The sequence below is a fragment of the Salvia splendens genome, chromosome 2, assembly GCF_004379255.2.
Source record: "Salvia splendens isolate huo1 chromosome 2, SspV2, whole genome shotgun sequence".
In the NCBI taxonomy this organism is placed as follows: domain Eukaryota; kingdom Viridiplantae; phylum Streptophyta; class Magnoliopsida; order Lamiales; family Lamiaceae; genus Salvia; species Salvia splendens.
In genome coordinates, this window is record NC_056033.1 from 37,418,722 (window position 1) to 37,445,151 (window position 26,430).

A 26,430-nucleotide genomic window follows, 5' to 3' on the forward strand; every position below is an offset into this window, starting at 1 on the left:
TCATTTAATACATATAGTCAATTATGTATTTAATTTTTACATATGTACATATTGTGTTGATAAACTTAGAAACTTAGCATGATGAATTTTTTTGCTATGGGATTAAAGTTATGGCCATTTTTTCGCAGTTTGGATTGGACTAAAGTTCATAGTTTTTTGGCAATTTTTCCCTATACATATAGATACAAAATGAACACAAAAAATTGTACTACCTCCAACAAGACTGAGTTTTATTGTTTCTACCATCAGCAGGTAAAAGTGTCTCATTTCATTTTTATACTATTACAAAATATTAGTGAATTTTATATACTACTACTAACATATTGTACTTATATTTTATTACAAAATTAATATATAAAAATTGATATAAATATTTCATTCAAAACTGTCTCCTTATTGTTCAAATGGTGGTGGCGCTATGGGTGAGCCCAAAAATATTTTGGGAATGAATCGTAAAGTCCAATCAAAATATTAGTAACCTTATTGGAGTTGGAAGAAATGAGCTCTAAGCCCACATGGGGGCGAATAGCAAACTTTCAAAGTGTTGATAAAAAAAATCACGAAGTGGTAAGTATAGAAATTCGAATACTCGAACGAGATTCTAGCACGACTATTGGGCAAGTGATAAGAGTTTGAAGAATAGTTAGTTTCCATACTCTTCAGGTTATTAAATCATAAGGATGATTATATTAATGAGATGGGTATTTGGGAGAGATGTGTTTTGATTTGGAGATTTATGTGGAGAAAACGTCTCTTTGCTTGAGAAGTGGAATTATCTGGCGACATTCTATTAGTCATGAATCATACTTCTATGACTGACTGTAAACATGAGTGATACAAGTGTACAATCTTTTTATAATTCTTCTGTTTTCTTTGTGTCTAAATTTTACTATTAATCTGCTCTCAAACAAAACAAAGATGATTCAACTTTTATACATAGATGATTGGCTTGAAGAAACCTTTTCTGTCGCCAGCCCAACTTCATATTTGGTTTATCATTCAAGCTAACCAGAGTCAACAATGTTCAGTGTGTGTTTTGCAAGGAAGAACTAAAGACCATGAATCCTATTTTTACAGTAGTGTCTAATATGGAACTTGCCTATTTTGTTTGCTTTTGTTTTTTTTTTTCCAAAATTTCTCATTTAAAAGCTATTACTAGTTTTTTTAGAATTTCAATATGGGTAAAAATATTATCCACCAAAAAGTGATCAGAAGTAATAAATATTTTTTATAATTACCAACAATCTTTTGCTAAATAAATCGATTGTTTAGAGGTATTAACATTTCATAAATTTCTGCGAGACATGACATTTATGTATTTATTTATTCTAATTTATTCAAATTAGAATGAGCTTCAATGTGCACATTATGCAATTAAATTGAGTGGGTGTTTCATATTGCAAAAATTAATACGAAACCGTGTGATATAAGTGGGCCAATTAAAATGGTACGAGTAGTACCATTATCAGTTTTGTGGTGGGAACAAGAGACATAAACAAATTTTGAGCACCTTATTTTTTCTGGCCTATAATGCTTTTGTCAAAACCATGACAAGTAATCAATTACTTTCACCTAAACCTCTTTTTGTAATTTATGCCGACAATGGATTTTGTCATAATCGAATTTCAAAGTCTAGATTTCGTTTTAGGAACGTATTTTTATTGGAAAATAGGATTAATGGACGATGTAATACGAAGAATTCATCTTGTTGTATTGAGTTCTTGAAATCTTGATTTTTTTTTGTTGATGCAAGAATAGGTTTGACTGCTTAAAGAACTACTAAATCTTACTCACAGTGGATTGCAATTTGCGGAGATATTTCAATTGGGACGAGGATTTAGGACCCGATTTTTCTCAAATTATAACTCGTGAATAGAAATTACTGCAACGACATTTTAACGATCTGGCAATTAAAGTACATTGATTTTTTCATGTTAAAAATGGGATTATAATTGACCCAATTTTATAACAGACAATGTTATTTGGTTGAACATTAAGGAATTAGCTAAAAATATTTGGGTATGTTGTAGTCTAATAGAATTTTAAATAAACATAAAAAATAAAATGGAGTCTAGAAATTAAAGCCAGTTGCTCTCATCCTAAAGTAAAAAATGACAATTTACATATTCTAGTATTTAAAAATTAGTACTACTATCAAATAAGCAAACTGCACTTTTATCATCACCACTAATTTCATATCCAAATCCACCCAAATATTTATCTTCTGCAATTTTTCTATGCAAATGGCAACTGAATAAAAATAGAATTAAAAAGAAGTCAGACATGGATATGCACACCATGAACATTATGCGTCCCACATATCTAATCTACTCACCAGTAATAATAGGCTCATAATTCATAACTCATCTGGAAAAAACAAAATTTTCAAATAATTAACTCTTGAATTTCCGCAGCAAGCAGGAAAGTAGAAAGAAGCAAAAGCAAGAAGAGTTGAGTTCCATACACAAGCGCCGAGCTTTCCTTTACATACGCGGATATGTCTGCAAATCTGGTGCGTTGACCGCTGCGTTGCAACGATAACTTCCAGCCGCCGATGCTTTTCGGTTTTGGCGGCGCCGAAACCCTAACCCCTGATTATGTCGTCCTCGCCTCGAAAAGACCCAATCTTCAACCCTAATTCCAACCACAAGAAGATGATTCCCAGCCCGGATGACGCATTGAAGCATGCTCTCCTCAAATTGCGCCCTCGCACCGTCTCGCAATCCGGGTCAACCTCTCCCTACTCCGAGTCTGAACCCGAATCCGATGCGTCAAACCCTAACCATCTTCCCGCCGCCGCCGACTGCACCGCTCTTCTCTCGGATGAGCTGCTGCTGAAGGTGTTGGGTAAAATTCATGACAGGAAGCAGCACATTGCGAATTCATTGGTTTGCAGGAGGTGGTGCGGGCTGTGCGGGAAGCTGGTTAAGTCGATTAAGTTAATTGATTGGGAGTTTTTGGAGTCAGGTAGAATGAGCTTTCGCTTTCCTAATTTAGAAGATGTTAATTTAGTTCCGGCTTGTATTAAATCTGCTAGAAATTCTGGTATTTTGTTGAGTAATAACTTGATTGAGGTTCGTCTGAGTTCGGGGACATTGGAAAATGGTGAAGGGCTGTTCGTTAGGAAGGGGGATGTTGTTGAGTCGAAGGCTATCGATGTAGGGGTAGCGATATTAGCTGAAGGGTGCAAGAATTTGAGGAGAGTAGTGTTGATGAATGTTAGTGAAGAAGGGCTAAATTGCTTGGCTAAGGAATGTGAGTTGTTGCAGGAGATGGAGTTGCATAACTGTGGTGATATGTCATTGAGGGGGATCTATAATTGCAGGAATTTGCAGATTTTGAAATTGAATGGTAATATTAATGGTGTTTATGGCTCTGTGGTTTCTGATATTGGATTGACTATATTGGCACAAGGATGCAGCCGACTAGTGAAGCTTGAGCTGGTGGGATGTGAGGGGAGTTATGACGGTATCAAGGCAATCGGGCAGTGTTGCCAGATGTTGGAGGAGTTAACGATATGTGATCATAGGATGGAAGGAGGGTGGTTGTCGGCCTTGTCATACTGTAGGAACTTGAAGAGTTTGAGTTTCCAGTCGTGTAAGAATATTGATGAAAACCCCGGACTAGATGAGCATTTAGGATCATGTATGATGCTTGAAGAGTTGCATTTGAGGAAGTGCCAAATGCGAGACAAGCAGGGTGTGAAGGCGTTGTTTGTAGTGTGTCAGAGGATTAGAGAGCTGGTTCTTGAGGACTGTTGGGGATTGGATGACAGTATCCTTACTTCTGCCACTGTTTTTAGGTATAAATCAACTCTTGCTTTTCTTACCTAGAACAAAATTATACCATCCTATGCTTTAATGTGTCTGTTTATGACATCACTATCTTCAAATACTTTGGCTTGGATACTAGTACTACTATCTAAAAAATAAGTAGAATCAATATCTGCCTACATTGAAGAAACAAAAACGTGATGCAATTTTACTAAGCTGCTCATCTTTTCCAAAATATGTAGTTGGGCATAGTTGAAATTTTTTATAAAATATGCATAATTTTTGTTGATATTCCACTGTGTTAAGATAGGATATCCAGTTTTCCAAATTCGGAGTAATCTTATTGTTGACTGCATATCGTAAGAAACTTATTGTCCAGTAAAAACTTCCTTAAACTTAACCGTTCTTCAATTAAAAAAACTATGATTGACTGGAACTTTTGCTCATCCCCAGATTTTGTAGATGATGAGTATCCTCCAAAAAGATATATTGTGAAAAAAATACTCTTTTTGCTTAAGCAGTTAGTAATTGAATGGTTAAGGCATACTCATTCTAATTTCTAACAGCAGGAGCATAAGATCTCTCTCACTGGAAGGATGCTCGTTACTGACAACACAGGGACTAGAATCCGTAGTTCTATCTTGGAAGGAGCTCAATATGCTCAGAGTAGTTTCGTGTAACAACATTAAAGACAGTGAAATAACCGCAGAACTAGCGACCTTATTTTCCATTCTCAAAGAGCTGAAGTGGCAGCCGGATTCCCGGTCAATCCTATCTGCTAGCCTTGCTGGTACAGGTATTGGACAAAAGGGCAGTAGATCTCTAAGATGGAAGTGACGACAAGCAAATGCTGATCTAACCACGATACGTCACATATTTGCTTATATCCATTTTATTTTGTATTTAATACAACTTTTCAAGGTGGTGTCGAAAAAATTGGGTTCGGCGCTTGTTGAAGATAAAGTACATCGGACCCATATGAAGATCTCCGGTAACCCAAATACGCTCTGTAAACTTGGTTAGCCACTTTAACCTGATACAGTTTTTATCCTTTGTGGTGTATTTTCCCATTCATAGTGTAGAACAGTTAGGTGTTGAGAAGATGGATTTTAGTGATGGACTTTTAGATGCAGACTGAAACTTTAGAGCATAGTCCATGATAACTGTGTTGGTGGCATAGCTTCTTTGTATTCGCCTATTCAAGCTGTATGAATTTCTCTTATAAATGAATACAATAGTTATTTTTGTTCCCAAAATGTGATTATTGATTGCTTGTATTTTTGTAATTTGTTTGACATTGTTTCATGCAAATCTTGATATCTGTTTTAGGATGTCAATCAAGTTCAGCTCAACTGATTTTTGGTCAAACTTGTTCGAGTTGAGGGCTAATCAAATGCTTTTATGGTTATAAATTTTCATCTCTGACACTAAATGTTTGGGTTTCGGGTTATTGCTGCTAAAATAAATGCTACTCCCTCTATTCCATATTTCATCTTCTGCACTTGTTTTGGGAAAAAAATGATAATAAACTTAAAGTAAATAAAGAGTAAACTAAGATCGAGAATAATATAGAGAACTCTTATCTACATTATTTTTTTTACTTTACTCTTTCTACACCTTAACTATTTATTAAGTACTACTCCCTCCGTCCCACCACAAGTGATGGATTTTTCTTTTGGACACGAGATTTAATAAAATGATATATGTTGAGTTAAGGGCATCCGGCATCAGCAGTGGGGCGCCCTAAGGCGCGCCCTATGCACCGCCACGTCAGCATTTTATCCTCCTGCCCTTCCACCTGCAGTGGGGCGCCTTAAGGGGCACCCTATAGGTTTTACTATTGTTTTTTAATTAATTTAAATGCAAACTAATTAAAAAAACACAACGGTTAACTAAAAAATGGCAAATACTACATTAATTAAAAAAAAAGTTACACGAGTTAGAAAAAAAGTTGTCTACTCTACAAAAGTCTCAACTTCCGGCGCAGCTCATCGATCAATCCCTGGAGGTATTCGAATTAAAAGTTGTATACTCTACAAAATTTTCGAATTTAAAAAATAAAAAAGCGTTGCATCGTCCGCGCCATCATCCGCGTCACCCACAGTGGGCGGACGATGGCTCAGACGATGCCCTATCGTCCGCGCACCCACAGTGGCGTATGATGGCGCGCCCGAGGCATCGGGCGGCCTATCGTCTTCCCCACTGTGGATGCTCTAAAGTGGAAAGAATAAAGTATGAGAGATGAAAAAGTAAAAGAGATAAATAGAGAATAAAGTAAGAGAGAAGGAATAAAGTAAGAGAGAGAATAAAGTAAGAGATAGTTGAAGTTTTGTTTTTAGTTAAAGAAGGAAATTGATCACTTGTAGTGTGACAATTCAAAATGGAAAGTTGATCACTTGTAATGGGACATTGTGAATATAATTTTTTAAAAACAAATGCAGAACGAGAAATGACGCTACTACTGTAGAACGGAGGGAGTACAATACATAATTATGATAAATAGTCATATTTATAGAATGGATATTTTTGAGATATATATGCTTAAACTTAAACATAATTAAATATTAATTTAAGGTTTGCTTCATAAAATAAAACATAAATAAATTTTGAGAAATTTTAAAACATGTTTTAGAATCCAAAATAAATCTTATAGGAGTAGTAAATTTGAATTACAAGATTTATTTATTTATTATTATATTATTAAAAATACAGTAGTACTATATATTTGTATTAAACATAAAATGGAAGTTAATTTTCTTTATAATTATTTTATTATTTAGATTATAAAATTTATTAATGAAATGTTGAATTAGTTGTTAAAAAAGGCAGAACAAAATTGTATCTAGGTCCGATTCATCGGATTGGCCTACCGATCAAGTTACGGTCAGCCCTACTTGAGTTGTGGATTGATTAAGTGTGGGCTATTCAAATTGTAATTTTATCGGATTAAAAATTTCATATCCAACCTTCTAAATTTAATGAACTATTTCTGCCTGCTCATAGATTTCGGATTTCCCCGAGATCCTAGGTACATGTACGCTATAGAGCTTCAGCCTTAATTCACTATTGTCCTTTGTCGGCTGAATCGTAAAATTAGTACTACTATAAAATAAAGAAACAGAAAATATAAAATTAAATAATAAAGAAAATAATGAATTAAAAAAGTTGCATTAGAGCATCGTTAACGCTACGGGCCGGGCAGCAAATCGCGAGTCCCGGCCCGTCCTACGCGTTAGACGGGAGAGAGTCACGGCCTGGGCCGGTCCCGGGGCCGCATTCCCGGCCTGGTGACCGTCCCGCGGCCCGGCCCATGCGCGCGTTAATTGGTGCGGGACGTGACGCAACGCTGCCCGGCCCAGGGTTATTTCGTGTTCGGGCCAGACCGCAACAATTTTTTTTAAATTCGAATTTTTTTTATAAATACTACTCCATCCATTTTCATACACATTCAACTTCATTTCAACTTCAAATCTCTTCCTAAAATTCGAAAAAATTCCTCCTCGTCAAATATTATTCGAATCTCAAATGTCCCGGTTGTTAGCAGAGGCGGTACAAGCAATCCAAGAAGAAATCAACAACGAAGTAGAACGCTACCAAGCTGCTAAACAAGCTTGGAACGAACAACAAACCCGGGTACCATGTACCCGGATGTATATTCACCGAGACCGTGAACAAGCTGTCTTGCGGCTTTTCACGGATTATTTCTCTAGAGATCCGCAATGGAGTGATCAGATGTTCCGTCGCCGGTTCCGGATGCAGAGGCCTTTGTTCCTACGCATTGTCAACGCAGTTGTAGCTCGTGACACGTATTTCTGCCAAACCACCGATGCTGTGGGCCGACAAAGTATATCGACGTTGCAGAAATGCACGCTTGCCATTCGTCAACTCGCTTACGGAACTACATCAGATATGTTCGATGAGTATCTCCATGTAAGCGAGCATACTGGACGGGAGTGCCTAGCTAAATTCTGTCGGGCAGTCGTCGAATCATTCAAGGATACATACTTGAGAAAGCCAACGACCGACAACGTTAGGAAGTTGGTCGACATGCACGAGCGGGCCCACGGTTTCCCGGGGATGCTTGGAAGCATCGACTGTATGCACTGGCAGTGGAAGAATTGTCCAATGGCTTGGAGAGGACAATACAATAGCGGGCACAAGGGCACACATCCCACGATTGTGTTGGAGGCCATTGCCGACAAACGATTGTGGATCTGGCATGCCTACTTTGGTGTCGCGGGGTCCAACAACGACCTCAATGTGTTGAACGAGTCTCCATTGTTCAACGACTTGTGTGTCGGGCGAGCGCCGAACGTAGAGTTCACGGCCAACCACCGTCGGTATAGTATGAGATACTATCTGGCAGACAGGATCTACCCTCGATGGCCCGTGTTCGTGAAGACTATCACATGTCCGACAACGGATCGGAGGGCATTGTTTGCCCAAAGGCAAGAGGCGGCTCGGAAAGATGTCGAGCGTGCATTCGGAGTCCTCCAAGCACGGTGAGCTAATGTGAAGGGAGCTGCCCGTGGTTAGCAGCGGTCACTAGTCGCCGACATCATGTATGCATGTATCATAATGCATAGCATGATTGTTTAGGACGAGGAAGATAATGTCATTTTGTGGAGCGACGATCCGCTCGCCAGCACTGGGAGTGACTACGTTGTCACCGACACGCCCGTGCAGGGCCTTCCTCCCGACATCCGCAATGTCATGGCCCGTTCAGCTGCAATGCGCCAAGAGGAACAACACACTCGCCTCCAAGCCGATCTAATCGAAGAAATTTGGACTCGCACCAACGTTTTCCAGCATTGACGTTATGTTTTAATGTTTTTTATTTTGTGTTTTAAAATTTCTATGTTGTAATTTTCAATCTTCGATCGAAATTAACTTTTCCGTGTTATAAAATTTTCGGCGTTTTTTATTTTACGTTTAAAATAGGTTGAAGTTGTGAATAGTGTCATTTATTAGTTGCGGCCCGGGTTGTGGCCTACAGGGTTAGAGCAGTTGGGGCCTAGGCCGCAACTGTAGAGGAATGATGATGTGGAGGGGACTTGGGGCCTGAAACCGGGCTGAGGTTAATGATGCCCTTAGAGCATCATTAACGAGGGAGGCAAGGCCGCAAAACGCGAGTCCCGGCGTCCCACCCGTTGGATGGAGGAGAGTCACGGCCCAGGCCGGTCCCGGGGCCGCATTTGCGGCTCGGTGACGGTCCCGCGGCCCGGCTTGGCCGGCGTTAATCGGGCATGGGCCGCATCCCGCGAGTCCCTGCCCAGCGTTACATGCTCTTCGGGCCGGGCCGCAAGTCCCCCCCAATTTTTTTTTCGATTTTGTGTCTATAAATACGAGACTATTGTGCATCATTCTTACGTGCATTATCCATTTCAATCCTCTATTATACCCTTTGTTTCGGCGTCAATGGATTGGTTCAACATCGATGAACGTCAGATGGACGAGTTCGTCAACTCGAACAATTGGTACATACCGGCATCGCCACCATCGCAGTCGACGCCTAGTCCGGAAGTCGGTAGCAACGTCGACGTAACATCACCGGTCAACACCGAAGAGTTCGAGATCAGTGAGATGGAGTCCGCTCAAGGGCGGGGCAAGGGCAAGGTCGGCGAGGAGGATGGGCCGAAGAAATACAGTCTGCAAGAGACAATGTGGCTTGCGAGGAACTACGTCGACGTCACCGAGGATCCTATCATCGGCAACCAGCAGTCCGGCAAGGTTTTCTGGGAGCGGATTGCTGAGAAGTATAACACTGGGCGTCCTAAAGGGTCGATCGAGCGTAGCTACGTCAAGCTGCGCAAGCATTGGGGTCGGGTCCAAACGGATATGAGCAAGTGGAATGAAAAGTGGCCAACGTAGTCCGGATGTGGCCGAGCGGGCACAGCGAGGCAGACCTCGTCGAGAAGGCGAATGAGGCGTTCTTCGCTGACGGGAAGAAGGCCTTCAAGTACTTCGACGTTTGGAAGCTCGTCGAGAAGAGCCCGAAGTACACCAGCGGTGCCGAGCCGACGGCAATTGGGGCGGCGAAGAGAACCAAAGTTTCCGCCTCCGGTAACTACTCTTCGAGCGAAGGAGGTCCGGCGATCAACCTCAACGTGACGGACGACGACGTCTTCGGCTCCTCTCCTAGCATTCAGAGCCGCCCGATGGGAACAAAGGCGGCAAAGAGAAAAGCAAATGGGAAGGCAACTGCGAGCAACTCCGCTATGGTGCCACCGCCGATCAATCCGTCTCTGGATAAGATGTTCGACTCTTTGTCGGAGATGAGTATTACATGGCGGATGAGCAAGCTGACGGAGTTGACATCGAGGGATACCTCGACGATGTCGGAGTTCGATCTCGAGTTGCACCGTGAGATTATCACCTACCTTCACGCCCAAATGAAGAAGTAGTAGTTGTGGCCTGGGTTTCTATGACTTGTATTTTTAATTTGCTTTCTCTAGGATTTGTAATGTTAATTTCTACTGAACAATGCAATTTCCCGGTTTTTATTGTTCAACGTATTGCATTTACGAGTCAAATAGGTTGAAGTTGTGAATAATTTCATTTATTAGTTGCGGCCCGGGTTAAGGCCTGCAGGGTTAGAGCAGTTGGGGTCTGTGTCGCAACTGTAGAGAAATGATGACGTGGAAGGGACTTGGGCCTGAAACCGGGGTTAATGATGCCCTTATGACTAACTGAATTGTGTGTGTTAGTTTGATAAATAAAACGTTGACGTGTTATTTACAAAAACAATTTCCAATCTGAAATTCAGAAACCAAGAGAGAAACCCCAATTCAACTATTTCTCCGCCTTCGACTTGCGAAAGGTAGCTCTTAAGAATTGCATGCGCAGATCTTGTTTATCTAATACCTATTCATCCGACTATTATTCTCTACGCTGATTTTAAATTGTTGACTGAATATAATCCAGCAATTCATCTATCTGGTTTTTCAGATGATATACTTTTGTTATGCGTATTTGTGATCTGATGATTATTGCAATGCATCGATCTATATGATTTGTTTCGTTTCTCAGTTCTGAAGATAGGATTCCGGAAGTTTATGGTAAATTCGTGTCAGATCTGTTGCATTTCCCGTTCTTTATTTGATAATCTGATCGATTATGCAGGGCTTTTGTTTATTCATGTCAAACAGTTGAAACACTGGTTTTCCTGTTGTGTTGTTTTGGAGTGGGAACCAGTTCCTCCAATTCGTCTCAGAATCTGAATTATAACCACTCCTTTAAAGTAAATGAAACACACCTCGTTGCTAATCAGTTCTATCTATAATTTGAATTCAGTAATAGGATTGCTCAAAATTGAACCTTGAATTTATGTGAAATAAATCTTTAATGGCAGACTTGAAGCACACGGCTCTGTTGTCTTGTTTATGTGTTTCCTTCTGTTACCATTTGAGTGTATGGTATATACTACTCCCTCCGTCCCGGGCTACTTGCTCATTTCCTTTTCGGCTCGGAGATTAAGGAATGAGTGTATAGGAAAGTCAAAAATGACGGCTGTAGGTGAAATTTTTTACTAAAAATGGAAAGAGTGCAAGTAACTTGGGACGCCCAAAAAGGAAATAAGTGCGAGTAGTGCGGGACGGAGGGAGTATATACCAATGAATGCCTCATCTCAGATTGATCTGGGGAATTACCAATGTGTTTTTAGTTTAGGGTTATTTTTATCAGTTATGGTTAATCTTGCTCGCTAGGTGAGAATTTATAAGCATATACATCAACCTAGCAACCTGAACTACAGAAAGTTTCCCATGATGCATTTGATGTTCATGCTTCATTCAGTTCTTGGATTTCGAAATGTGTTTCAAGATATGCAATTGCTTCTGTTGTAGGAAGTGCATAGGAATGCCGTCGAATGCGTCTGATTGCTTTTGATACTTTGCGTTCTTGCTTTTCATTTAGTAATTTGATTTCTTTTGACGTATCTCACATGCTCTACATTTTCCTCTTTCTGGCATCTATTCTTTAATGGTCTTATCTGTTCTAGTTTTAACTCTCATGCAGTTTGGTTCAAAAGGTTTTATTTTGGGTGCAGAAATGGCAACAGGTGGAGCTGCTCCCGAACGAGGAACTGCTGCTGCTGCAGCTAATCTTCGGAGGAGGAGAACAGGTGGAGGTGGAGGTGGAGCGGGTGGTGGAACTAGTGGGACCATGCTACAGTTTTATACAGACGATGCCCCGGGGCTTAAGATTTCTCCAAACGTTGTTCTTGTGATGAGCATTGGTTTCATAGCTTTTGTTGCTGTACTTCATGTTGCGGGCAAGCTCTACTTTGTCCGCAAGGAGTAAGTAGAATGTGCTGTTGGTCTACATACTGGATTCTGGGCGTGGAAAAACTACTGTTTTTTTATAAATTTATTTTGGTGAACTTTGAGAAAAACAAAAATTTTGCATAAAGAAGATTTGTCACAATGTTCAACATGAATCCACTGCACATGTATTTGACAAATCCAGTGCAATTTGACCGCAAAACAGATGCTATTGACAAGATCAAGGTTTTTTTTCTCAATACTAGCAGCAGCTACATATCTAATGACATTGTTCATCAACCATCCAATCAATCCAACAAACTCTACCAGTATCCAGAAGAACTCACTTACAGTTCAAGCTTATACACAAAACGTCTCGTCAAATAGCACACTTGTCCCATGTACAGCCGGAGCAAAAGGAGATATCTAATCATATTCCAATGGCGTTGCATCTTTCTGCACCATCTGTCAAGAAATAATGCAGCACAGAAATCATCAAGAACGTTAACTGCACATCAGCGTTAACAAAGGAAACCTAATCTCTTAAAAATCTTCTGGTTAGAACAGCAATGCTGGATAGGCGAGCAACACAGAACATGAATATTGACATTCCCATAAACACATAGGTATGGAGACAATCACAGATAAATCAACTCTGCAATTGCATCCATTAACACACTTGAAAGAGCTTGTCAAAATCAGACAATTTCAGACTATTCTGCCTCCTAATTTCATAGCTGCTTGAATTGATTAATAATTTACTGGTAAGACCTTAAAAATAACGAGTTTTTACTGCTCATGCAATGCCCCAAAGAAGGATATGGATTAGCTTGCCCCAATAAAAAAAAATAGAAAACATGAAATATACACATAATAAAACAAGGCAATGGAATTTACTATACTTCACCTGAGAAACATATTCTTTGATTTTGTCGTAAATAGGCGCATCTAGAGCTCTCTCAGCAAGCTCATAATGCACAATGTTGCCTTCGGGGCCATTAACTTTTTCTTTCTGCAAATATCTGCTCACAATACCAAGATTAGATATTGAGGCCAACCAAACTCTGTAAGAATGTTCTAACAATCACCTTTGCTGGACAAGTGTTTCTAACGCCTGTTTGGTATTTGAAAATTTTGGATGGTTTTCCTCATTTTCATGCAATCCCAAGCGCTTTAGATGATGCCAAAGATTTTCTTCAAGAGTTGCAACCAAAACAATTCTTTAGTATGATAACTGAAAAAATCTAAACAACAAATCAACACAAGTATAATTGAATCAGGAAGTAGCAACACCTTCTGTGATTTTGCCTCCTGCTAAATGAATTATCCCAATTACGACAAAAGTTAAGCCTGACATATGCACTGAACTCTTATCCTCTACAAATTTTCCATAGACATCAGAAGGCAGCTTACTTATGATTATATACGATTTTGCATCACCAACAGCTGCAACAAAGAAAAAAGGAACCATCAGGCTAAAAGTGTACCACCTTAATCAGTAGCCCTTGATGACAGGCTACCTTTGCAAACCAAGGCTAAAAAAGGGAAGACTCAACTTAGGCATTAATCTATACATGCTTGCCTTTTCCACCTTAAAACAAGAGAATATAAGTGCTATACTACTACTACTAAAGAACACTGTTAGTCATCTCTGGTTCCTATAGTATAACTATAAGGGCAAAGATAACATTTATAATCCTTCAGAAATTCTAGCTCCTAAACAAAGCAAAATGACCAAGCAAATAATCAAACACGTGAGCGACATTTCTCATTTCAATAAAAACAAAATAAACTCACACTGTTGTGATTGCGAAGCACGGCCAGTATTGGCTGCCGCCGAAGGCCGAGAACGCTGAAGTTCCCTCATTTCATAGCCGAAGATTGAAGAGAGTTTGGATTTGGCCTCGTCGATTACAAAAGAAGGAAAATTTCTCTGCTTATACCCTTTAGCCGTAACCAACTGAGTCAGTTCCTCCCTTCTAATTGGACAGCCTGAATTTTGCTCGGTTTTGAAGAGGATGTAGCGGATCACTTCCCCTACCAATTTATCCTTTTCCTGCGTCAAAGAGAAAAAGATATGCACATTAGCATCGACGAGAAAGTGAGCGATGGTAACCTTCACCAACATCACTGAATCAAACATAACAACGGGAACCTACAAGGTCAGGTATGTCAAACTGAGAGGCGATTTCAGGAGCGTAAGACATTGTAGTGAATCAAAAACCCTAATTGCGAGTCTTCCAAGCAAAATTGAAATTTTTTGTGCTGATATTTTTTGTGGAGAGTGGAGAGCGCCAAATTATTTCCCGACTCTTATTAATTAACTCACACTATAAGACCATCCACAATGCCGCCCAGTCGAGCGCCGGCGCTGGGCGGTCGCGTGGCGCTGGGCGATCCGTTCGGCGCTATTGCAGCGCCCGGATCGCCCAGCGCACCGCCTAGCGCGAAATTAAAATTTTTTTTTCGAAACACTATATATACGCGCTTTGCTCGTCATTTTCATTCGCACCACTTGTTTTAACGAGTTCTCTCTCTATCTTAATTTTTGTACAAGAGCAACAACGCGAAATGAGTAACGCTGGTGGTGGTAGTGGTGGTAGCGGAGGGGATGCTGAGGAGTACGAACGTCGAATGGCCGAAGCGTTGGACGCCTATACGACCAACGCGATAAACCAATGGATGGAAAGGGCCTTGCAGCCGGCGATACCTCGACCTCCCCCAGTGGTCCACCGCCGCAGTGTGATTGATCGGGATCACGTAGCTGCACATCAGCACCTATACGAAGACTACTTCGCACAGGAGCCTCGGTTCAACACCAACCTTTTCAGGCGTCGTTTTAGGATGAGCAGGGACCTGTTTATGCGTATTGTCAACGCATTGGAGTCTCGATATCTGTATTTCCGCTTCAGGCACGATGCGGCTGGCAGACCCGGCCACACACCTATTCAAAAGTGCACTGCGGCAATCCGGCAGTTGGCCTACGGAGGCGCGGCAGACATGTGGGACGAGTATCTCCACATCGGTTAGACGACTGCCCTGCAATGTCTGAAGAATTTATGTCTGGGAGTGATAGAAGTATTCGGTGATCAGTATCTCCGAACGCCTACCCCCGAAGACTGCCAAGATCTGTTGCGGATGCACGGGAGTCAGCATGGGTTCCCGGGTATGTTAGGCAGCATAGATTGTATGCATTGGGAGTGGAAGAACTGTCCCGCAGCCTGGAAGGGGTTCTACACGTCCGGCTACAAGGGAAAGAATCCCACGATGATCCTGGAGGCCGTAGCTGATTACCGGCTTTGGATTTGGCACGCGTATTTTGGGATAGCTGGTTCGAACAACGACCTCAACGTCCTCAACTCGTCGCCACTTTTCAACGAGCAGTGCCAGGGCGTCGGTCCGGCCATAATTTTAGTCGCCAAGGCAACCAACATGATATGGGCTACTACTTGGCGGATGGGATATACCCTAGGTGGCCCGTCTTTGTGAAGACGATCCGATGCCCAGGAGATGATAAGAAGGCCTACTTTGCGGCACGGCAGGAGTCGGCGCGCAAGGACGTGGAGCGCGCATTTGGTGTGCTCCAGTCTCGATGGGCGGCAATTAAGGGTCCAACGCGTTTGTGGAATGTCCAATGCATTGCTAATATAATGTACGCCTGTATTATCATGCACAACATGATTGTCGAAGATGAAGGTGGCGAACTGACCAATTGGGTCAACGACGATAATGAAGCCGGTCCAAGCCACGGCGTGGCCGCCCCCAACGTACGGAGTGGGGTACCTCACGATGAAGCCGGCCTCCTACAAGCACATGCCGACATGCGCCAAACGACGGCTTATATTCGACTCCAAAAGGATTTAATTGAAGAGTTATGGGCGCGAAGGATTGACCGCCGTTAGTTTTTTTTAATTATGTAATTTTTTTTAATTAATGTACTTTTTAAATTTTATTAATATTAGTGAATTTTCTTGTTTTTGTGTTGTAAATTTAATTCCGTATATTGTGTGATTGTTAATTATTTCATTTTGTATATATTTGTTAATAGTGATGTGGATATTATGTGGCTAGGCTATTGCTAGGCTATTTGCTTGTTTTGATGATGTAGCAGGAGGATTTTTAGTGCTGATGATGTGGCAGTGGCTAGGCTATGGCTGGGCTATTACTGAGCTATTCCTATTGTGGATGGTCTAACTAATAAATACTCCTAATGATTTATGTATATATATTTATATTATGAATCTTATTTACTGGACATCTTACATCTAGTCCATGCCCATTAACCAATGGCCACTTGGGCTAGGCCGGGAAGGCCCAACTCATGTTATGTTGAAAAATTAGTCCACTTTCTCTTTTGCTTAATTGATGACATTTTTCTCTTTTGCTTAATTGATGACATTTTATTCCGGCCATCCACAATAGGCGCCCAGCGACCGCCCAGCCGAGCGTCGGCGCTGGGCGGTTCGCTGGGCGATCTATTGCAGCCGTCCAGCGGGCGATTGGAGAGAGAAACCGCGCAGCGCTGGGCGGTCGCGTGGCGCTGGGCGGTGCGCTGGGCGGTCCGTTCGGCGCTATTGCAGCGCCCGGATCGCCCAGCGCACCGCCTAGCGCGAAAAAATAAATTTTTTTTTTCGAAACACTATATATACGCGCTTTGTTCGTCATTTTCATTCGCACCACTTGTTTTAACGAGTATTCTCTCTATCTTAATTTCTGTTCAAGATCAACAACGGTAAATGGATCTCAACAACGAGCCTAGTTCCAGAAGTAGCGGGTCACAAACTCCGGCGATCCCTGTGGGAAGTGGATGGGGACAGGTGCCCAGTTGATCAAGACGATGACCGAATGGCGGGTGGCGACGGATCCCGTGGAGAAGAGCGTGCTTCAAACCTTGCTCATGAGCCTGCAGGATGAGTTGGAGGCGATACGGAGGGAGGACGGCGGCAGCGGCGGCGGTGGTGGCGGCGGCGACGGAGGCGGCGACGACGGAGACGAGGAGTGAATTGTCACTCCTTTTTATTATTGTATTTTTTTAAAAATTTATGTACTTTTTTTTATTATTATATATTTTTTTTAATTAATGTATTTTTTAAATTATTGTACTTTTTTAAATTTTAATAGTATTATTAAACTTTTCCCGTATATGTCTCGTAAATTAAATTTCGCATATTGTGTGATTGTTAATTATTTCATTTTGTATATATTTGTTAATAGTGATGTGGATATTAGTGGCTAGGCTATGACTGGGCTATTGCTGGGCTATTTGCTTGTTTTGATGATGTGGCAGGAGGATTTTTAGTGCCTGCTGATGTGGCAGTGGCTGGGCTATGGCTGGGCTATTCCTATTGTGGATGGCCTCAAAAGAAAAAAGTGCCGTTGGGTAGTTAAAGCATAGTATAGTTTTTGGGTTTTTGGCACTACTCGACCCGTACCAAATAGACGCCCTTAGCATTCAAATTCACATAAATTTACTTTTTTCAATATGTTTAGTATATTTCACAAAGAATTCAACAATAATATATGTATGATGCAATCTGGGGGATGAGGCTAATATACTAACAATAATGAAGGGGCTCAATATTGAATTTGAATATATGCAAGATGGCAATTGGCAGAAACCCCTCTTGCATGTTTATTGTTAACACATGATGTTCTTTTCTTTGGTAAGACGAGAAGTTATACTCTTACATGACTTTCGGATTTGGTCTTGCTCTTTCTTTTGTTAGACTATCCACAGTGGGGAGCCCTAAAGCCCGTCCTATGCACCGTCACGTCAGCATTTTATCCTCCTCCCCTTTCACCAGCAGTGGGGCATCCTAAGGGGCGCCCTAAGTGGCGCCCTAAGCATTTTACTATTGTTTTGTTAATTAATTTAAATATTTTCAAATATATAAATGCAAACTTAGAAAAAATACAACGATTAACTAAGAACGACAAAAAATTCATTGATTATAAAAAAAAGTTACACGGGTTAGAAATAAAAAATTGACTATCATACAAAAGCCCCAACTTCCGGCTCAACTCATCGATCAACCTTTGGAGGAATTCAGCTCTGGCCGGATCCGTACACTTCATAAGGGCGTTGTGCGTATCCAACAACGTCCGTGCCATCGAAGCCGTTGCCAAATCCGCGTAGGCAAGTGTCGTCGGGGTCGGGGTAGGGGTCGGTGTTAGGATCGGCAATGGGGGGCGGCGGTCGAGGAGGATGTCGCCTTCGCCTTCCCCTTGTTCTTCGCAGCCTTAACGCCTATGGGACGCCGCCGGGAGGACATCGGTGTGCCGGAAGTCTCTTCCTCCGTGCACGTCTGGTTGAGGTCCACCGGACGAGTTCCGCTTTCGCTGGTCGTGTAACCACCAGTGTCGGTGGTCTTCGTCCTCTTCGCTGCACCGGTGTGCAGAATTCTGCCTTGGAACTTCTGCTTGTCCCTCAAGACCGCCCAGACGTTGAAATGCTTGAAGTCGACGTACATGGACTGGTACGACAACAACGCTCCATCGCGCACATCGTTCAAGCTCTCGCCGCTTCCCTGATCCCTCGAGCACTTCTCGTACTCCGCCGCGAACAGGTTGACTTGCTTCTTCACCTGATCCCAGTGCTTGTGGAGCTGCTCCCGTTGGCGCTTGTACGCGCTCGGCGCCTTCGCCTCATTGTAGCGCTCGGCGATGCGCTCCCAGTACGTGAGCTGCTTTTGGTTGTTTGCGAATATCGGGTCCACCAATATATCTACCCAACACCTCGCCAAGACGAGGGTTTCATCCGGCTGGTAGTCCATATGGCCGGGGGCGTACTCTTCACAAGTTGTCGGAGGTGGCAACTTGTGCGCCCTGTGCTTGGTCCGCTTCTTTCTGGCGGGGCGGGGGCGGCGTCGGCGGGGGCGGCGGCAGAGCGAGTTGGAGACGGCTCCATGTCGGAGAGACCGTACGAATCCGTACTGAAGTCCGGATGGTACTGCGTGTTGGCGTCGAACGACCGATATTCACCAAGTTGTGTACCCGGCCACCGTGCACCATCTCCAAACATCGGGCTACTAGGACTTGAGTATTCACCGAAATCCATTTTATAACGTAATTTGAGAGTTTAAAAGTTAATCGAAAAGTTACAAATGAAAAGTGAAGCTGGGGTATATATATAACAAAATTTTTTAATTTAAAAAAATAATAATAATACAACCCGTTGCATCGTCCGCGTCACCCACAGTGGGCGGATGATGGCGCGGACGACCGCGGACTAAGCGTCGGGCGCGGACGACGCATCGTCCGTCGTCCGCGGAGCCACAGTGGCGGACGATAGCATCGGGCGCGCTATCGTCCACCCCACTGTGGATGGCCTTAGCAACCCCATCCACCTTAATTTTCCTATTTATATACTGTTTAAGAATTGCTGCAAATTAAAACTATAGTTTTATTGAACCATCTCATTTGAGAGGAAAAATGGAACAACTTATGTCATTGGAAACGCCTCTTGTTGTTATGGGGTGTGTGCTCTTGTCAAGGAAAATTGTTAGACACATTTGGAGTTTCTTGGATGTTGGGAAAGAACCTGTCACTGTCCTTGTCACTGGCGCTGCTGGCATGTTAAAATGAACAAACAATCATTATTGATTGTTTTTTATGATACGAAGATAATATATTGATATTTGTTGATACCATAATAGGTCAAATAGGTTATGCCTTGGTTCAAATGATAGCAAGAGGGGAAATGCTGGGTCCTGATCAGCCAGTGATCATCCACATGCTTGACATCGAAGCCGCGGCTGACTCTCTCAACGGCGTCAAAATGGAGCTCATCGACGCCGCCCTACCCCTTCTCAAAGGTGTGGTGGCCACGACAGACGTGGTGGAGGCGTGCAGTGGCGTGGAGATCGCGGTGATGGTGGGCGGCTTCCATCGGAAGGAAGGTATGGAGAGGAAGGATGTGATGTCCAAGAACGTCTCTATCTACAAGGCCTACGCATCCGCTCTTGACCAACACGCGACTCCTCATTGCAAGGTATGTAGTAATTGTGATAATTAAATTAATCTTAATTCCTGGCGGATGCAAATATTTGGTATCTGGTGAATGCAGGTTCTGGTGGTGGCGAATCCGGCCAACACAAGCGTGTTGATCTTGAAAGAATTTGCTCATTCGATCCCGGAGAAGAACATCACGTGCCTAACGAGACTGGACCAAAACCGAGCATTGGGGCAGATCTCGGAGAAGTTGGACGTGGACGTGGGTGATGTCAAGAATGTGGTCATATGGGGGAACCACACCTCCTCCCAATACCCGGACGCCACTCACGCCACCGTCAACACCATCTCAGGGGAGAAATCCGCAAGATAACTGATTGCTGATGACAAATGGTTGGTATAAAATTAGTATTGATAGTTTTCATACAAGACTGATAAAATAAGAGAAAAAAGAAAAAGAAAAAAAATGGTTCAATTATTATTAGTGGAAAATCAGACGCACCTAGTAAGAGAAAAACTTACCATAATTAAACGAAGACTACCCAAATTGGAAAAAAAGAAATAAGACTATTTTTTAAGGTAGTAGTGAATAACGTTGGGCCGGTTTGTTTGTTTGGCAGGTTGAAAGAGGAGTTCGTGGCGAGGGTGCAGCAGAGAGGCGCGACGATTATCAAAGCAAGGAAAATGTCGAGCGCGCTATCTGCTGCGAGTGCTGCTTGTGATCATATGCGTGATTGGCTTCTTGGAACTCCTAAGGTATGCATGTCTTTCTTATCATTCTTGTTCTTTTGGTTTAGTAGTTTGTAATTTGTAAATAGTGTCAAACTACACGAGGAATAAAATCATATCAAGATATACAAGGAAGGAAATCAGAGGATATTACGTAATTGGTATGTCTTGGAATAGAAGATATGTAATTGATATGTAATTAAGAGTAGAATGATTTATTCCTTAGATAGAGATATTCTTCTCCTATAAGAGAAGCACGATTGTATACACTTTGATATACTGAAATAAGAGAACTCAATACATTCTCTGCATACCTACAATGTCTAGCTATTCTTGCACTGCATCTCTCGGTTTCCATGATATATTGGGGGTTTGGGTATTCGCTATTTCTTGTTGTTTGGGGCTTGGGTTTATTTTTTTAAAAGCAAAATCACAAGTTTTTGAGAAATTTACTCAATTTTATACACTTATACAAGCTCAATATAAACAGACCATCCAAATCCTTAGATCCGATAACGGGGGGGGGTGACTTTGTTACACTACCATGAACTGTGATTTCGTTGAAGGAGAATATTTTTACAACCAATCCGAGAGTCAGGGGGAGAATCATTCAGACCAACCGAAAGACGACTCACCTAATTGGTTGCCTTCCTATATAGTAAACCACACCTCCACCAACCAAGGGGGAGAGAGAGAAGCCCGTCGGGATACTTGGGAAGAAAAAAATTCCCAAAATCATCCGTCCAATCCAGACTCAGTCACTGAGGTCAGTCCATCTGAGATAGTTAGTGGTACAAGAGAGACACTATTCCTGCTATACAAAACGAGGCGCTAAATGCCACTCCAGAACTGCCAGACTCGATCTCGGATCCTGAGGTAACAAGTTCTGATTGCAATAGTATTCCTCAAGATAGTACGAATATTGTAACTAATATGAGACAGGAAGATGAGACTATCCAAAACAGTGAGGAAAGAGAATTAACGGAGATACATGACGATATGAATTGCCTTCAAGAAGTACACAAGGAATCCCCCCGAGGAGATATTCCCTAGATTGGAAGGGAAGAAAGACAAGATATTCAGTTCCTAACATGGTCCAAGAACAGCTCATAGAAATGGCAAGAGCATTTGAGACTGCACTCTATGAGAAGGAGGAAATACCTCAATCAGTTGAGGAAGCAATGCGGCACAAGCATTGGAGAACAGCCATGAAGAAAGAAATGGATGCACTCATCAAGAATCAAACTTGGAAAAAATGTTTGTTGTCAGAAGGGAAGAAGCCAGTCTGGTGTCGTTGGGTGTTCACTATTAAAAGGCGAATCGATGGTTCAATCGAGAGATATAAGGCAAGATTGGTAGCTAAAGGATACACTCAAGTGTACAGGGTTGATTATGCAGAGACCTTTTCTTCAGTTGCAAAACTGAACACTGTCCGAACCCTACTGTCGGTAGCAGCAAGTAAAGATTGGCAGCTCTATCAGTTCGATGTTACCAACGCTTTCCTTCACGGGGAACTTGAGAGAGACAAGGAAGTATATATGGAGGTTCCACCAGGATATGGGGAAGAATTTGGAAACGGAGAAGTCTGCCGACTCAGGAAGACTCTGTATGGACTAAAACAGTCCCCAAGGGTATGGTTTGGAAGGTTCTGTCAGACGATGGATAAGTATGGCTTTAAGCAAAGTCATTCTGACTACACACTATTCTTGAAGAAGAGAGAAGGCAAGGTGACGTGCCTGATTATCTACGTCGATGATATGATAATTACTGGAGATGATGTGGAAGAAATTGAAGAACTAAAGGTCAACCTTTTCAGAGAATTCGAAATGAAGGACCTAGGAGCATTGAAGTAATTTTTGGGAATCGAAAGCTAATCTACCTTTCCCATACTAGACCCGATATTACATATGCTGTTGGGATAGTCAGCCAGTTCATGCACCAACCTCAAGAGGATCATATGGAAGCAGCCTTGAGGATAGTGAGATACCTGAAGGGAACTATAGGCTATGGAGTGTTCCTAGAAAAGAAAGAAGATCTAGAAATCGACGGGTTCAATGATGCTGATTGGGCAAGCAACCATGTAGATAGGGCGTTCAACTGGAGGATACTTTACCTTTGTAGGAGGTAACTTAGTCACCTGGAGGAGCGAGAAACAAAAAGTTGTTGCCCTGTCCAGCTCAGAAGCGGAGTTTCGTGGGATGAAAAATGGACTGATGGAAATCATGTGGCTTAAGAGACTCCTAACTGAGATCGGTTTTCCTCCCACATGGAAGAGTAGGTTATTCTGCGACAACAAGGCAACAATTAGTATCTCTGAAAACCCAATCCAACATGATAGGACTAAGCATGTGGAGGTGGACCGACATTTCATCATAGAGAAGCTTGAAGAAGGAACTACTGAATTTCCCTTTGTCAGATCAGAAGAACAACTTGCGGACATTCTCACCAAGGCAGTGAATCCCAAGGTGTTTAAGGAAGTTTTGGGCAAGTTGAACATCAGGAATACCGTTGCTCAACTTGAAGGGGGTGTCAAACTAAACAAGGAATATAATCATATCAAGATATACAAGGAAGGAAATCAGAGGATATTACCTAATTGGTATATCTTGGAATAGAAGATATGTAATTGATATGTAATTAAGAGTAGAATGATTTATTCCTTAGATAGAGATATTCTTCTCCTATAAGAAAAGCACAATTGTATACACTTTGATATACTGAAATAAGAAAAATCAATACATTCTCTGCATATGATACGAGTATATCTACAAGATATTCTCATATCTCTATTATTTTATATATTATTGATTTAGCATATCTTTCTTATTTCTTGATCACTAAGTTAGGTTATTAGGGAGTATTATAAATAGGAGCCTTTGTTATCTTTTGAATCATTCATTCAAGAAATATCAATCCAGTTTATCCTTTATCGTTACTTTATCTTTTATTATACTTTATTTTCCGCAAGTTCATCTCGTCAAACCCTAATTGACCGAGAACCCTAGGCTGCTCGACGGGAGGATCCCGCGAACGAACCTAACCCTTCTCCGGCGACTTCGTGCTGCCGGAACCGATACGAGTACCCTCGTATCAGCATACCTACAATGTCTAGCTATTCTTGCACTGCCTCTCTCGATTTCCATGGTTAAGAAATAGTGTGTTTGGATTATTTTTAGGGAAGTTGGGTGTCGATGGGGGTGTGTTCTGATGGATCTTATGGCATACCGGCTGGCCTCGTCTATTCTTTCCCGGTTACTTGTAACAACGGACAATGGATCGTATAAGGTTACATGTCTCTTTTATTTCTACGTGATATACAATTTCCTATAAATACAAATAAATGAGGTAATTCAAAATATTGTTTTTAGAGTTACAAAATTGGCCTGAATTTTATTAAAGTAGTTATTTTTATTTATGAGTGTTTGTAAAACTGACTGCAGTTAATAAAATTAATTTGGTGATCATCCATATTTAATTTCTACTGTAATCTAGTATAATTGTTAATGATTATCTTAAATTCTGCCTCAAAGTTGGACCTAATCATAAGTATTTTATATAAAATTCAAATCAAATTTTTTGTTTTGGAAATGCAAAACCAAATCACTCCTAATGATATGGATTTAAAATGTTTAGATTGAATCCAAAATTCAAGAAACTAAAATCAAATTTAATATTTCAATTTTGTCGAAGTTCATAATATTTTATTCATCATTAATTATAAGCGATAGATTTTATTCAAAAATCGACGAATTTTATTCAAAATCGACGAATTTTCGAGGGAGAAGATGGACATCAATGCAAAAGAGTTGATGGAGGAAAAAACATTGGCCTATTCATGTCTTAATTAACCTTACATTTTCAACCTTTTATATTTTTATCATGTAAACTCTTGAAATATTTAATTAAAATATTAAAACTACTAAAAAATCACCCTGATTCAGTCCACTTCTATACAAATTGAGTTGAAAGAATGTGAGATAAATGATTTGGACATGAGCATGAACTTCAGCGCATCCACAACCGTGCTCTTGCCAACGAGCACGGTTGTGGGTCCGACCCCGCTTTTTCTGTCTGCTCATAGGCAAGAACACCTACATCCGTGCTCTTCCGCAAGGACGAGCACAAGGGTCCACCATTCCATTATTCAATTTAAATAAAAACATTCTACAAAATTAAAATACATTAAAAATGTCCGGAATAATATTACAAAAGTGTGCGCCTCCCTCTTTTATATACATGCACACAATATTCCACGTTATATATGTATATATTTAATTAATGTGCAATACTATTCTCCAAATATGGATAATAATTTATGTCACTATTTAGTTCTCCCATGTCCCAAAAATAGAGACATTTTTTTAGATATTTAGGATAACACAAGTTTTATTATATGATTGATAAAATAAAAGAGAGGATAACACAAGTTTTATTATATGATTGATAAAATAAAAGAGAGAGAAAAAATAGAAATGAATTATTTTTATAGGATATACTAAAATGAAAAGACTTTTTTATTTTTATATCTACATGAAAATACGCTGATGAATTTTGTTCATTTTGCACCATGAAACTGTTTTTGGGGTAAAATTCATCACCAAAACGTTAACAAAGCTAGTAGGAGTAATATTTTTATCCCCTAATGTCAATCATATACAATTTGGAGGTGCTATAAGTATCAATTACCATTACCACTAGCTCACCAACAACATAATATATACAACTTCACGCATAACGATACTCGAATTCTGGTATTGTATAGTAATTATTAATGCAATTTAATTATACAAAATCGTATGGACTATAGTCTATAGATAGGCCCGCATCTATGCAGGCCCGGCCCTGGGGGTCGAGCAGTGCCCCCGCCCCGGGCCCCCAAAACGTTGGGGCCTCCAAAATCCAAATACATACATGAGTATATACATGCTACTGGGCCAGGTCCAAGCAAGAAACAAGAGCCCACAGCAGAGAGCCGCAAAGGCAGGCAGCGCTAAAGCCTAAATACAAGCTAATATTGTCTTGGATGTATTGAAGTGTTTTATTACTACTGTTGTTATTGTTACTATTAGTTTATAGTATTATTATGGGGCCCCTCTTTTAGTTCCGCCCCTGGCCAATAAAAACTCAGGACCGGGCCTGCATCTATGAAGTGTGGAGAGCAGCGTGCGTGGAAGGATAGAAATTCAAATCCATGCACTTATCTACAACTACCTTTTTCTTTCTAAACCTTTCAATCATTCCAAATTTATCTAATGTTGACAAGTTTTAAAAAAACATCTTATCAACTAAATGTATGTTTTATCGACAGATAATTCAACGACTTGGTTTGCCCCTCGGTTTCAACATATATCAAAACATAAAATATTCAAAACAAAATGCTCATTTTTAGAATTTTGCTGGTATATTTATATTTTATGTTTTGAATATTTTATGTTTTATACTTACTCCGTCCCCTATTATATTGCGTTTTATTTTGATTCGTCTCTTATTAAATTGTCTTATTTTACTTTTACCCCTTATGATAGGCAATCTTGCATTCCACTAACAACATGTTTTTATATAACTAAATCCCATTTCCACTAATTTTTTAATTTACTTTATCTTACATTTCTTAAATTTGTATCGGATCAAAATGGGACGCGTATATACTAGAGGACGAAGGAAGTAGATTGTACTCCCTCCGTTTCACCATAGTTGAGGCGAAACTTTTCGGCACG

The 26,430-nt window shown here is 41.0% G+C and overlaps 3 protein-coding genes and 1 pseudogene across 6 annotated transcripts; 3 read left to right on the forward strand and 1 right to left on the reverse strand.

Annotated features, from left to right (window-relative positions):
• The first annotated feature begins 2,278 nt into the window (after window positions 1–2,278).
• Window positions 2,279–5,029, forward strand: LOC121792589 (F-box protein At5g51370-like). 2 transcript variants are annotated; one of them, XM_042190596.1, is made up of 2 exons: window positions 2,279–3,802; window positions 4,343–5,029. In XM_042190596.1, exons 1-2 carry the CDS (start codon window positions 2,598–2,600, stop codon window positions 4,608–4,610), a joined length of 1,473 nt encoding a protein of 490 aa, XP_042046530.1. In that variant the 5' UTR covers window positions 2,279–2,597; the 3' UTR covers window positions 4,611–5,029. The 2 variants fall into 2 exon arrangements, with proteins under 2 accessions (XP_042046530.1, XP_042046528.1); XM_042190594.1 differs by having other exon boundaries at window positions 2,280–3,802; window positions 4,340–5,029.
• A 5,499-nt stretch (window positions 5,030–10,528) lies between these two features.
• LOC121792591 (protein transport protein Sec61 subunit beta-like) lies at window positions 10,529–12,273 on the forward strand. Of its 2 annotated transcripts, none has more exons than XR_006048901.1 (2): window positions 10,529–10,593; window positions 10,896–11,013. XR_006048901.1 is itself a non-coding variant. In XM_042190599.1 (2 exons), exon 2 carries the CDS (start codon window positions 11,823–11,825, stop codon window positions 12,072–12,074), a length of 252 nt encoding a protein of 83 aa, XP_042046533.1. In that variant the 5' UTR covers window positions 10,534–10,593; window positions 11,803–11,822; the 3' UTR covers window positions 12,075–12,273. The 2 variants fall into 2 exon arrangements, 1 of the variants encoding a protein (XP_042046533.1); XM_042190599.1 differs by lacking the exon at window positions 10,896–11,013 and adding an exon at window positions 11,803–12,273 and having other exon boundaries at window positions 10,534–10,593.
• Window positions 12,274–12,364: 91 nt separating this feature from the next.
• On the reverse strand, window positions 12,365–14,352 carry LOC121792590 (non-structural maintenance of chromosomes element 3 homolog). 2 transcript variants are annotated; one of them, XM_042190598.1, is made up of 6 exons: window positions 14,194–14,352; window positions 13,832–14,090; window positions 13,328–13,480; window positions 13,123–13,228; window positions 12,942–13,056; window positions 12,365–12,499 (listed from the first exon to the last, which is right to left on the reverse strand). In XM_042190598.1, the coding sequence occupies exons 1-6, from the start codon at window positions 14,239–14,241 to the stop codon at window positions 12,461–12,463; spliced, it is 720 nt and encodes a 239-aa protein (XP_042046532.1). In that variant the 5' UTR covers window positions 14,242–14,352; the 3' UTR covers window positions 12,365–12,460. The 2 variants fall into 2 exon arrangements, with proteins under 2 accessions (XP_042046532.1, XP_042046531.1); XM_042190597.1 differs by having other exon boundaries at window positions 12,365–12,542.
• Window positions 14,353–19,465: 5,113 nt separating this feature from the next.
• Window positions 19,466–24,561, forward strand: LOC121769874 (annotated as a pseudogene).
• The last annotated feature ends 1,869 nt before the right edge of the window (window positions 24,562–26,430 follow it).

Coding starts and splice junctions, on each gene's coding strand:
- LOC121792589 (XM_042190594.1), top strand. CDS start 2,598: ATGTCGTCCTCGCCTCGAAAAGACCCAATCTTCAACCCTAATTCCAAC. Junction 3,803..4,339: donor ACTTCTGCCACTGTTTTTAG/GTATAAATCAAC, acceptor AATTTCTAACAG/CAGGAGCATAAGATCTCTCT.
- LOC121792591 (XM_042190599.1), top strand. CDS start 11,823: ATGGCAACAGGTGGAGCTGCTCCCGAACGAGGAACTGCTGCTGCTGCA.
- LOC121792590 (XM_042190597.1), bottom strand. CDS start 14,241: ATGTCTTACGCTCCTGAAATCGCCTCTCAGTTTGACATACCTGACCTT. Junction 13,481..13,831: donor TGCTTCGCAATCACAACAGT/GTGAGTTTATTT, acceptor TCTTTGTTGCAG/CTGTTGGTGATGCAAAATCG. Junction 12,543..12,941: donor TCAAAGAATATGTTTCTCAG/GTGAAGTATAGT, acceptor GCTGATGTGCAG/TTAACGTTCTTGATGATTTC.